The sequence below is a fragment of the Fopius arisanus genome, unplaced genomic scaffold (assembly GCF_000806365.1).
Source record: "Fopius arisanus strain USDA-PBARC FA_bdor unplaced genomic scaffold, ASM80636v1 scaffold00014, whole genome shotgun sequence".
Lineage (NCBI taxonomy): Eukaryota > Metazoa > Arthropoda > Insecta > Hymenoptera > Braconidae > Fopius > Fopius arisanus.
Window position 1 is genome coordinate 1,619,356 of NW_011887753.1, and position 12,989 is coordinate 1,632,344.

Below are 12,989 nucleotides of genomic sequence, written 5' to 3' on the forward strand. Positions count from 1 at the left end.
CGGGCCTCACACATTTGTCGCCAGTTGAGGCCCGAATAACCTCAGCAGGGGTCTTTTCACACAAACGTCTATCATTAAGAACATTTGGTTTTCTTTTAAGAGTACAACATTTTTCCATTGTCTTCTCATTTTTATTTGATCAAAAAATATCTGCGATATTAATTCATCGAATGATGAATCGAGTATATATCATTTGCTTCCTCTTTATCTATCTCATTGTGGTTCCTTGTGACTTAATGAATTGAATATTTCACGGCTCTTGTTCAGTTCTCCAAACTTGAGCCCTTTGTCTTTCCGAACAGTAGCCGAACAGTAGGAATGAATAATAATAAAATATAAAAGATGACTCTACTTCTTCACATTGTATAAAAACAGTATGTGAAACTATATATTTTCGAGCAAATTAATAACGTTTTCCATATAATTTTCAAATAGGTAATTCGTTGATTGTATAGGTTTTACTCCCATTAACGGCATAAGAGGTTAACAGTCATAATAAATTCACTATTACACGTACGAGACTCCAGTTTTGATCTTTATGCAGTCATTCTGGTGCGCACATGTTTCAGCGAGAATAATTAAAAAAAAAAAATTACATGTCAAGACATTTAGACAATTTCCTTGTGTTAAACGATTGAATAATACGCATGTGGATTGAAACAATATACAACCAAGACGACAGCGGAAATGCGGTGAAAGCTTTTCGTTGGAATGTTTATTCGATTCTATCTTTTCCTTTTTTACGTCTTTTGTACTTTTTTCTACAGAGAAAAAAGTTGAAAAGAGGATTAGACGAGTGCAAGCTACCGCATTGACTATCAATTTTCCATAAAATCTTAATCTTAATCTTACCTCTCCTCATACTCTCCTTATACTCTTTTTATGAAAATCACAGGGACGTGTGACATTCTAATATGTATAATAATCATGTCCCTTTTTTGTTATTTTAATAACCACATAGAATAGGATGAACACAAGGTAAGTCATATCTCTGGGCAATTGTCTACGACAATAGTTGTTTCTGAATTATATACCTCTACCCCGGGACATCTCAAACTCGTTCAAATATATCCTTATTACAATTTATCACTTGGATCTTAGTGGATTTGACTATGAATTTAATTTCTTAAATGAATTTCAATTAAGTGGTTGAACAATTGTTTGCCAAACAATTGGAATTGAAAAAAAAAACATTTGTAAATCTGGCTTGAGTTAAAAGGGCTATTTGGTTTGTACCGTTGGGGTCGGAGGTGGTTGAAATAATATGAGTAGAAAGAGGCGACGATGGGGAAATACGTCAACCAGCTATGGTTACTCTCCTATGGATTACCCAGCCAATAAAGTCTGTATAATCCGCCCAAGTGGGTCCTCAAAATGTATAGCGGGTGGCAGATATACGACATTACCTAGCTGCACACGAGCGACCAAGTACCAGCACAGTTATTCTCCAATTATTCCTCCTTCTCGATGTTCTACCGCAATGACAATCAAATTTTTTTCCTTTTCAATATTGAAATTCATATTTAGAGTGGTTGAATAATTAATGCGCTCTAATGAATAATCGAAATGGACAATTATCATCAACAAATTAAGACAAAATCAAAGAAAATAATTATTCAGCACATTTTATATCGCGGCGTGCAATAAGTCGAGTTTATCACACAACTTGACTCAAAATAGTAGGTAGAGAACTCGGGAATAAATGTAGTTTTCAATGAATGTGGGTACAGACATCGCCTTCAGCTTGGCTTGTAAGCTTCACATACGTTGAAAATGAATATATGCCCTTGTACTTTAATGTATTTTTTTTTTTTTTATCAATAAGGCAATAATGATTTTTTTATCACCGGCGGTAGGGAAAAAGAAAAGAAAGATGGTGTCAGCCGTCAATGTGAATTACACGACGTGACTAGAATATCATTAAAGGTCCACTCGTACCATTTGGCGACCATCACGTGTTGGTCAAATTCCGCGCGAAGCATGGTGCACATATGGTGGCCAGGAGTGGCAAAATCTGGCCGACAGGATGGCTATGCAGCCCCTATAAACCCTAGGTTAATAGACAGGTAGCACTTGCCTAGTCCTTGTTCCTTGGCTCTCGCCTTCCCGACAAAATATCATTGCACCCATGAATCCTTTTCCCGCTCAGGACAACACCCCTTTTCCCCCCCAACCTTCTTTTTGGTTTTTTTTTTTTTCGTGATCTCCACCCGACATGAAATTTACTATCCATTTTTTCACGGAAGCAACGACAACTCTGTAATACTCGTTATTTGTTAATATTTATTTGTCTCTTTAAATCGATGCACAATGCGAAATAATGAAGAAGTATCTGAACCAGTTTGTTAACTCGAGCTTATCCCAAACCCAAATAAATGAACAGGGCGCGGTACGTTAACAGTAGCTGCTTGGAAAACTCCGGTAAATCTTCAGTTAAGCCGGATTGTGCCAGAAGTCAAACGCGATAATCGCAGAGGGATGGCAGAATAAATTCGTTGTAAAAATGTTTGCGTTGAAAACAATCAGTAGACTACTTTTCTATTTGAACTCATTCTATACTCACGTCTTAGTGCGTCCATTCATGCTTTCTCATTTCTTGTATACCCCCCAATTTCATACACACCCAATGAACGATTAGTTTCTTTCCCCCTTTTTTTTTTTTTTGGCGTCAGTGATACAGCGACTTGGAAAAAAATCAGCGAGTTTAAGCTAACCAGTAGATGAACACTAGTCAATATCTTGATCCTTTAGTTTTGGATAAGATGAACCGAAGCAGTACTATTATTATATAGTCTGTTCATATAAATTTTATAAAGATATAATCCACCATCTACTGGATAATTCCACCCACTTTCAGTTGAACAAAGCTTCTCGAGTTAGACAAGAGCCCTCACCATTGCTCGTTACGGGATGTTAGATAAAACAAGAGAATTCCTCGTTGACTTGTCTGATCTTATCCTGACATTGCTATTTTACCACAAGGAGCACTAATTTCATCTCACAATCGTCATAATCGATAATTATTCACTAATTGTTCACTCATTTGTAATTTTCGGCAACGATTTAATCACTTCTCCAATGGAGAACACGTGAGCCGACCGCCAAAGCGTCCGCCTGGGTCGGAATCCCCCGTCATACTCCTATATTAGGGCCAATTGTCGTGAAAATAAATTGAGAGGTATTCTACGAGAAATTCGTAATAAAAATAAAGGTCTATGTTCTATGTTCTAAAATGTTTAATTTTTAATTTTTATCATTTTTTGTATATACATGTATAAAAGAAGGGAGTGGTGAGAGTTTTTTCCCGTTGAACACATGTGCAAAAGTTGAAACGGTTGTAAATGAAAATTTTTGGGCGCTCGGTGCTGTAAACACATAAAAGTTACGGGTGAGACACATGTTGGAAAGTGGCAAATAAGGCCCTGTCTCGCAAGTGGTAGACACGTTCAAGTCGATGTGCGCATGGGGCGAGGATATAGCAATCTTATAGTATACCTATGGAGGTCCCATTGCTGCCGTGTGTCCAACACATGGTGAGCAGTTTCTCAGGTCTACAGAATAAGCTGTACTAGCCAAATGTTCAATCCATAAGATGACATGTTTTCTTTTTTTCTACTCTACGAGTATATTTACATTTATGTTCCAGTGAATAAATGAGGCAAATATTATATATCAAGTTGAAAATTCTATAGGAAATTCAAGGGGGAATCTCTCATTGCGGATTTCCTCCTGCATACAAGAAACTTTTTGGGAATTCCCCAAGAGTGTCGGGGTAATCACCGGCGCCCCCCTTTTATTGCATCCACCTTCCGCCCAGGTACTAATTGCCTTGCTGGTGGCCCATTTACCCGCCCTGGGGACGAGTCCCATGAAAATTACCTGGACTTGAAAGAAAAAATTTTCCCCAAATATTTTATTATATATATTTTAATAAATAAACTCATTCCTCTAGAAGAATGATAAGAAGAAAAATGAAAATGTAAAAATTCTATAAATAAGGATAATTGAACTAATTGACAGGTAAAAGGAGTTGGAGAGAGCGCGTCCAATATGAAATTATGAAATTTTCAATCCGGCTCCAGCATAGATAAATAACGATCATTACGGCTGGACTGATCAAAGCGAAAATTTTCATTATACCGAAAAATTATCTTAATATCGAAAAATTTTCTTTTAATTTGTAAGTGTTATAAAAAAAAGCAGAAAGCAAACAGTAGAATTGTTGTACATATTTGAAAGAGGATTTAATAATATATGGGCGTGCTAGAAGATGCATCTCTTTGAGTTTGGAGTGGGAAGCAACAATTGATAGACATCGGTGGTGGCCGTCTCGTTTTGAGGCTGTCGGGGCACCAGACTGGCGGGATGCTTAGGTGGTGTAGTGGTATAGTGGCGTGGGTGGGTGGTAACGCGCTGACAGTGACCGGGGATAAAAGAAAATGCCGGGGTGGGGCTTAAAGCGTTGAGGCAAGGAGGCGGGTTCGACGCGATGGAGCATCTCCCTGTCATGTCGATGGATACCTAGCCCAAAACGATGAGCTGCACAGTTGAGTCCAGAATCTGGTACCGAACAAGCATAGTAAGACAATACACAATCGGATTCGGATTCAGTCATCTCATTCACAAGTGCAAATTTATTCAATTATTTATTTTTTCAATTTCAATTCAATATCATCGTCATCTTTTCTCCTACATATAAATAAATTCGGATGAAATAAGTGTTTGTTTGTAAAAGTGATATAAATAAGTGACAGAGGCATTAATATCGTCGGCATGATGCAAGCGCACCAAAATGTTCCAGCTCAAATGGGCATTCAAAATATATATGTTCTTGCTGATAGTTCTGGTATTCCTCATAGCGCGGGTAGTTCAGCCAGCAATTCACCGAATCATTACGAGCGTTATTCACCGAGTAATTTAATGGACCTAAGTAGTCCGTCGGAGCACCGAGCTCTCCCAGATTTTACCCACTCTCAACATACACTTCAAGGATATCAACCACTTGTCAACAATTATCAATTTTACGAAAATTATGATGAAGATAAAAGATTTCACCATGCTCAACAATCTGAGGAAAAATTCAATCCATATAAGAAAGATCTCTCCCCATTCGATTACAATAGAAATTCTCCAAGTTTTCTCTCTGAGCATAGCCGAGAGAATGAGCACAACATTTATCTTCCCGCTTCATCACCAACATCAGATATTTATCATTCGCCAGGCGCAAAGGGGGCGAAAATCAACTCCAGTCAATCATCAAGATTAACCATATTCGAGCCAACAAGTGAATCTCCAATTGAATATAAACCAACAATTCACACGGAATTTCATTTGAATCCATCCCGGTGTATTCAAGAGGAGCTCACACGGGATTCACAATTTTCGTCCAGTGGAGGGGATCCTTCACTCACAACGAGAAATTATAATGTCAACAATGTCCAAAAAATCAATGGAAAGAGGAAAAGGAAAATTAGTTACAATAATGGAAATGATTCTGAATGTGAGAGCATTCCATCCTCAATAGGATCTAAGACTAAAGTACGACGTAAAAATCCTGGAAGTTTTGAAGAACTTCAGACTCAACGAGTTATGGCGAATGTAAGAGAGAGACAGAGAACGCAGAGTTTGAATGAAGCATTTACAAATTTGAGAAAAATCATACCAACTCTCCCAAGTGATAAATTGAGCAAGATTCAAACATTAAGGCTCGCCACGCGATACATTGACTTTCTCAATCAATTAATCGCACGTTGTCCCATTGAAGCAATCGAAAACCGGTGCAATATAGATGAAAACAGTAAGAATCTTATTTTAATATTGATTTTTTTTTTTCATTCAAACCTCGAAATAATTAATTCATCAGTTACATAATGTTATGTGCTTTATAGTCTTTTACGTTTCTTACATTTATTCATATTGATAAATCATTCAGAATTTCGTTGATAATGGGTTGCGCATTCCCACGTCGACAAACATATAAAAAATGAGAAAATCAAAATAATATTATTCAGTACGTAGTTCCACTGTGAAATAGCTGGCAACTATTGTGATGATTGTAAAATTTTCTCAAATTGTCATTTAATTTCAGATTTTTCTTGTTGATAGGTCAAACGATCGGAGGAGGCTCGACATCATGCAGCTACGTTATTCACGAACGGCTTTCGCACGCCTTCAGTATGTGGCGAGTGGAAAGTGAATGGAATGCCAATCTCTAAATAAGTATTTGCGCCCATCTCAATATCATATGCATTTTTTTATTTTCGCTGGATCGAAAATATAAAAATTGCTATTTCAAATAAGACCTTCCTATTGTTAAATGGAGTGGTGAAGTTGAAAGAATCGTGGGTCATTCCCCAATGCAGTGGGGAAATTAGCCGTTACTGGTGTACCCGGACACTCAATAACAATAGACATGATTATTCCGGGGCTTTTCCAAAGTCATTGAGTGGAACATCCTTGTTGTAAATCAAGAAAAAAAGAAGAAGGGATGAGAAACTAACTGAGAAGAGAAAGAAGATGCATTTTAGTTTAAATTATCATAGGAATGTCACAAAAAAAAAAAGGAGAAAAAATCAAACAGAAACAGGAGATGGTGCAGACGGTTATATATCTTGTGGGCAAAATATTATTTTTTCCCAAGATGACTGCCTTGCAGTATCGGTCGGACGGTCGTCTCCATTTCCCCTCTGTCTCAACTCTCACGAGGTTTTGGTATTCATATATATATATATTTTTCGTTATTCTCTGGTCGCTTTTTTTCAACCTCAGTCGCCTCAATCTTCAAGATCTGAGTGTGAGAGAATCGTGTGAATATTTTAAATTCGAGTTCATCATTGAGTTTAATGGAACAAGCATGAATTAAAAATTGCGCAATGCAATTTCTTATGCGCTTTCTATTAATACAGTGAAATTTATAATTAATGAAAATAATATGCAAGAAAAAATTATTGTTTTCGACAAAACAATGAATTCCATTAATTAGGTTAAAAAAAAAAGAGATCAAACGCAAAAAGTAGTTGTGTTTTGTGACGGAGCTTACGAGGAAGCTTACTATTTATTCCCAATTTTGAACAATTCGTTTTTTTCATGCTTTTTTTTCTTGTTTATTAATTATTTATCTTTGTCAAGTGCCTCGAAACGCCTTGAATCATGCAGTTGATCTACCAAAGATATCAAGTATTTTTATTATGTATGAGCTTCTGTGAGGCAAATAATAGAAAATCCATTGCAATTTTTTCAATCTCCTGCAGCATCAAATAGTATACATTTCCATCTTATCAACGAAATTAGTTACTAAAATTATTTTTATATTAAACATAATAATGGGAATAAGGTCGGATGTTGCAATAATTTATTTAGAAAACAGAAGAATGAAAAATTTACACAACTAGTATTACCCGTAGATATAGTGGTATTGTAAATAATTATATGTATATACCTGTATATAGTTAAGATGTACATTAAGTTTGTTCCATATTGTGAATTTTCTCTTCCATTCCTATCAAATTTTTTTTGTCCGATTTTCCAAAAATCATTGTACAGTATTTTTTATATGCCACAATATTTGCAATAAACCAAAAACTACACACAAATATAAGCATATGTGTGTAGAACATAGCACAGCTGCTGGTTAAATCCGGTTCACATGACGTCTTGGGTCACTTCCTTCTCTTACTTGTCATACTCTTCGCACCATTCATCTTTTCCTCCTTTTGTCGCACTCATTATCTTTTTTTTTCAGTACTCTTGTGATTTGTCCTTGCTCAAGTTACTCCCACGTTACAATGAAAAACGAAAAAAAAAAAAAAAAACAAACACAAATAGGAAAAAAACCCAATCAAATTTGGTCATTCAAAAGAGAAAAAGAACAGAGAAAAGAAATTAAATATTAGTCGGATATATAACTCAAATTAAAAACACTGCTTTCATTCATTACTATACGCGACTTGACCCATATTCGCGGAATCGACTTGTCTGACCCAGTATTCTCTAGAATTTTTTTTATTTTCTTCTCACGCATTGCCGAAAGATCACAGATTCTTCTCTAGATTCTTCAAGTCGCCGACAAAAACCAGAGAAACTTTGGAGTTATAATTTTTCCAGTTCTCTGTGCTGAATCGCTTTTTTTTTTTATTTTACTTTTCAGTTTTAAAATAATCATCATGAGAATGTTACCTCCATCGGTTACGAAGTTTTCAAGCACCAAAAATAACTAAAGATTGTAGGGTATTGGGAGGAAACTGAAGAAGTAGCGTGACGACATCTTCTTCGTTTTTTCTGTCTTTCTCTCCTCTCTCTTCTATGTTTGTATGCAACCCGAACCGGCAAGTATTTCCCTTGACATCCCCTGCTTGCACTGGTAATTGTCAGTGAACTGCGTTTCTTTCACTTTATACTCGAATAACGGCAACGTTTGATAAAATTTCGAGGGGATGAGTACTCGATGGGAATAACTGTTTGTAGTGGATTCAAACCGTCTTACTTACTTGGAACACAATTTATCGGTAAATTTTCCATTCAAATATTTTCTGATCAAGTACAAATAAATATAAAATTTCTTCTTGGTAAAATATAGGAAAATCCAGAAACCATCACATGTTGTTATAATTCAAAAATTGGCTTCATTATTGTCTACAGTTTGAAAATGTAAAATAATATGAGAAATAATTTACGATATATGAGTAAAAAATTTGGTCTACAAATTCCTTATTTAATAAATTAATGAAAATTTATTGGATACACATCTTATCCAATCCGATCTAATTTCCTTATAGGCTATACGAATGTTTTTATATTTATGTGATTTTTCCCCAGCCATAAGACAAAAAAAAAAGGAAAATGTATTACACGATGAGAGTGATTTAATCACTCATGATGGATGAGCCGTGACACTTGCGAGCGCAAAAATTTTGGCCTGGCTGCGCGCGTGAACGACATTTCGCACCCGTCTTTGTCAAAGCACTGCATAGCATTGGTGGTGAGGCAGCATAATCAGATCCATCAGGCCTAACACTGCAATACACAGTATAAAAAAATTTTCTTTTCTATGCATTAGAACTGAATATACACAAATAATTAATTTTATACTCTTTGATTGATTATATACCTTTCGGTTGGGCGTACACTGGAATAACTGATTGGTGAGTGGCGAGTGAACAAAGAACGATGTCTCAATTCGTTCTCATTTTGCCAATTTGATAAATCAGGGTAAATCCCATCACTACAGCCTGAAGACGAATGACCTGTGTTGTCGGATAACCAAGTGGAATCTTGCTGTGGTGTATAATGGGTAATAAGATCCTCGCGATGTATGTTTGATGGAAGATAGGAACATGAAAGTTCTTCAACTGGATTTGTATTTGTGTGATACCAGAAAAATGGAGATTGCAGCATGAGCTGACATTTTTCTAAAAAGAAATATAACACTCAACTGCTAAGTGAATATATGGAAAGTTAATCGTTTATTGAGGCAAAAATCTAGATACCGTCGAAATGATAACACAACCAGGCCGCCATTTTGTAATGATCATTATCTTCCATGTCTGCTTGATTTTATTTTTGGATTGGCGATTGTTAGATATTCCAAATAGAAGAAATGTATATTACCTTTCAAATGAATGAGCTGATGAATGATAATTTGATATATATTATGAACACTTTTCATGAATCGAGCACTACGGCGTATTGTGATTGAAACTATTCCAGTTGCAGGTGTTGATTCCCCATATGCGTTGCAGTTTATGATATTAATTTCTTGAGGGAGTTTTTTCATTTTTATATCCGTTATAAGTAACTGCTGAATCCCAAGCATAACATAATGCACTAAAATCAGTTGTGAAAATAATGAAAAAGGGTATAATTTTGAGAATAAATACTAATATACTAATTGCAACAAACAACAAAAAAAAAAAAACGTACTTGCTGTAATGAAGAAAATTAAAATTGTAATGGATGTAAAATCGAGGCAGGCGTATATTCCGTGTTTTAAAAATGTCATTATATTTAGGGGAATCAGCCCTATAATTGTGGCTCTCGTTAGGAAGGGAGCATTGAGAAAGGCAGCAACAACCATCGCTGCTAGCAAATAAATAATATGGAGTGATATCCGATAAATTTTATGCAATTGTTCGCCTGCAAAAATTAATTCTCTGAGTTTAATAGATTCAATCAATAATCAATCGGTAAATTATTGGGTATGTACTGGTCTTTCCAATATAATCAGTAATCCAGCCCAATTTCTCATCAATTTCGTGCCGCATCGATTTGGTTACATTCCAAATAAAATAAACAGTATCATTTATTTTTTCTAATTTTTCCAATGTCTGGTCATACTGCGCCACAACATCGGCGTTTTGATCCACTATTCGATTTGTACTGTGTTCAATTTTATCCCAAATTAACTGGGATTCTTTGCGAATATTCATCAGGTCCTTGAGCAGTTCTTGATGATGCTCTTGGTGCTCTAAAGCTTGATCCATGAGTTCTCGATTTGTTTTTTCTATGAGAAATATTTTATATTCCATGCTTATTATTTCAATTGTTATACAAAATTAAAGCTATTATCATATTGAAAGAAATAAAAAAAAACTATAAAAATAATAATCCATACCCAAACGTCTTTCAATATCTCTAGTTATAGAAGCCAACAGAGTGTGTCCACTTCGCATTAAAGCCTTCTCGTTTGTCAATTGACGAAGATTATTTGTAACCAATTTGTGGGCTATGGATTGTGCATTTTCCAGATGCTTCTGCTGTTCCAAGAGAATTTTATTCCCACTTGATAATGACGAGAATGCCTCAATAGTATGTAATTCTAATCGCTCGTGACTTTCCTGAATGGTGCGAATTATTCAATATTTTTTTCACATTGATGAAGATTAAAAACTTGAAAAAAAGAGAAAATATGACGAAACACAACCTTCAAAGAACTGAGAGCCTGAATTTGCGACTGTGCACTATTCATGAGTTTGTTAATTGTCAATTCAGTGAGTGCTCTAAACTGAACATTACGTGCTGCATAACAAACAGCTCTTGCTCTATTGCTCATCAAGTGATAAGCATTCCACATATCAGCATCCATATCCGTTGTGCATTGTTTAAGTGACTGAAAAAAAAATTGCAATTAATTGCAAAATATAATTATGTAATCATATAAAAATTGACTAAACTAGTCCCCAAAGAGTGACTTTCTACAAGTGGAGTTAGTCTGGGGATAAATAATAAATCACAGAGGAGGTCGTTTTGTAGCCACTCAGCATGGGAGATCTGTACAAGTTGCAAGTTGGAACACGTATGTGTATGAAAAAAATACCCCTCCAAACAAAAACAATTTCTTGATTTCTATACCATACCATATCTTCACTGCAGGGAAAGATTTTTCTCCCCTCTACAGCCGACTGACAATTCAACAGATTGACGCCGAGCTTAGCGAGCTCTTCTTCAGTTAATGTACTGCAGGAATTCTGTATTTTCATAATAACCCTGTGCTGGCAAAGCTGGAGGGGTGATGAGAGCTGAATGTGTGTTAATTTTGCCACCTCCTGAAGAAATTTCTCATCGTCTGTCATTGACTCGTAGGGAATTGATATTGATATACCATCAACAGCTAGACCATTGGAATCCTCAGGGGAATGTGGTTTATTCCATATCCAATTAAAAATTGACGAAGCTTGAATGCATTTCAACACACAAGTCACAATAATTAACGAGGTCACATTCATTTTCACTTCTTCTTAAAAAAATCATGTAATTTCAATTATAAAAGGATATCTAGAAAAAAAAATGAAGAAATAAACATTGAACCAAAAAACCTGTAATTATGAAAATTGCACTGATGAATATTTTCATAAGCAATCTTGTAATAATCCATCAAAAGGAGCCAAAATTATCTCCTGACATTTTATATCCTCGATTTAAGTGATTATTTAATTAAATTACATGTACCTGCAGTTTGTACCAATTTTTGCTGCCAAAAAGTCTTCATGGATTTTTTATCACTACGACGACAAGTCCCAACAGGTTCAAACTCGTTTGTCAAACGTACATTCTGCATCTCTCTTCAATGAATTTTACCTGAGTGGATTGTTCAATCGTTGGAATATTCGAAAAATGTCGGATAAGAGTCGAAAATATTATCACATTTTCACGTACCCAGTCAAACTAAATACAACAAAAATAATAAGAATAAAATATTTAATTGTTCCAATGAGTCTAGAAGAAGATCTTTGCCTAGGGATAATTTGAAAGTTCTTGAGGGTGAGACAAGGAGAGTGTATGTACAGCTGAAAGTAGAAGACGCTTGTTTGTAGAATCGATTTTACAAATGGCGGGCCACTCTGATCTGCTTGTTGGGTTGTCGATAAGGTAAATATCTTCAAATAATTGAACCACTGTGAGGGGATGGGATGGGTGCAGCTGAACACAGTCAACTGACCACACGTCAATTGGCCACAACAGTGAATTGTAGATGGTAAGGCGTTACTGTTATTTGATCTCAGTCTTCTTTATCGACTCAATTATTTGCTGTTAAAGACCAAGAGATGGCAGTAGTATATGTAAAGATTTAGTACATCATCACAAAAAAATCGCTATTACATCGAACAAAAATGCTTGAAGCCATTAATTAGTGAAAAATATCGCCAAAGAGTCGCCATCAGGTCGAACTAAAATCTCCACCTCCCATCTTGTGTCACTCGTTACTTTAAAAACATCGCCAAAAAGGTGCTATTACGTCGACCAAAAATGCCTTCTTTGTTGAAGCCATTTATCAGTGCAAAACATCGCCAAAAAGGGCGTGATTTTTAATTTTTTTCACGTTTTGACCAAATGGCACATGGAAAATTTCCAAAAAAAATTCACCATTCACGCAATAATGAAAATTCCAGTGAAAGGTAAATGGATCTGAGTTACGGAGGCCCCCGCGAGTCATAATAAGCGTGAACTAGCCCTCGGGGCGTGATTTTTAATTTTTTTCACTTTTTGACCAAATG

At 35.7% G+C, this 12,989-nt stretch overlaps 2 protein-coding genes across 5 annotated transcripts; one reads left to right on the forward strand and one right to left on the reverse strand.

Moving 5' to 3' along the window:
* The first annotated feature begins 4,559 nt into the window (after positions 1 to 4,559).
* LOC105263382 (uncharacterized) lies at positions 4,560 to 8,846 on the forward strand. Its single transcript, XM_011299568.1, has 2 exons — positions 4,560 to 5,797; positions 6,106 to 8,846. Exons 1-2 carry the CDS (start codon positions 4,774 to 4,776, stop codon positions 6,213 to 6,215), a joined length of 1,134 nt encoding a protein of 377 aa, XP_011297870.1. The 5' UTR covers positions 4,560 to 4,773; the 3' UTR covers positions 6,216 to 8,846.
* On the reverse strand, positions 8,587 to 12,308 carry LOC105263381 (protein brambleberry). 4 transcript variants are annotated; one of them, XM_011299565.1, is made up of 11 exons: positions 12,229 to 12,308; positions 11,944 to 12,159; positions 11,352 to 11,668; positions 10,919 to 11,104; positions 10,610 to 10,832; positions 10,202 to 10,498; positions 9,919 to 10,131; positions 9,607 to 9,822; positions 9,486 to 9,542; positions 9,107 to 9,407; positions 8,587 to 9,012 (listed from the first exon to the last, which is right to left on the reverse strand). In XM_011299565.1, the coding sequence occupies exons 2-11, from the start codon at positions 12,050 to 12,052 to the stop codon at positions 8,862 to 8,864; spliced, it is 2,070 nt and encodes a 689-aa protein (XP_011297867.1). In that variant the 5' UTR covers positions 12,053 to 12,159; positions 12,229 to 12,308; the 3' UTR covers positions 8,587 to 8,861. The 4 variants fall into 4 exon arrangements, with proteins under 4 accessions (XP_011297867.1, XP_011297866.1, XP_011297868.1 ...); XM_011299564.1 differs by having other exon boundaries at positions 11,944 to 12,269; XM_011299566.1 differs by lacking the exon at positions 12,229 to 12,308 and having other exon boundaries at positions 11,352 to 11,769; positions 11,944 to 12,035.
* Positions 12,309 to 12,989: the final 681 nt, after the last annotated feature.

Coding starts and splice junctions, on each gene's coding strand:
- LOC105263382 (XM_011299568.1), top strand. CDS start 4,774: ATGATGCAAGCGCACCAAAATGTTCCAGCTCAAATGGGCATTCAAAAT. Junction 5,798..6,105: donor GTGCAATATAGATGAAAACA/GTAAGAATCTTA, acceptor TCTTGTTGATAG/GTCAAACGATCGGAGGAGGC.
- LOC105263381 (XM_011299565.1), bottom strand. CDS start 12,052: ATGCAGAATGTACGTTTGACAAACGAGTTTGAACCTGTTGGGACTTGT. Junction 9,823..9,918: donor AATTTTCTTCATTACAGCAA/GTACGTTTTTTT, acceptor AACTGATTTTAG/TGCATTATGTTATGCTTGGG. Junction 9,013..9,106: donor AGTGTACGCCCAACCGAAAG/GTATATAATCAA, acceptor TGTGTATTGCAG/TGTTAGGCCTGATGGATCTG.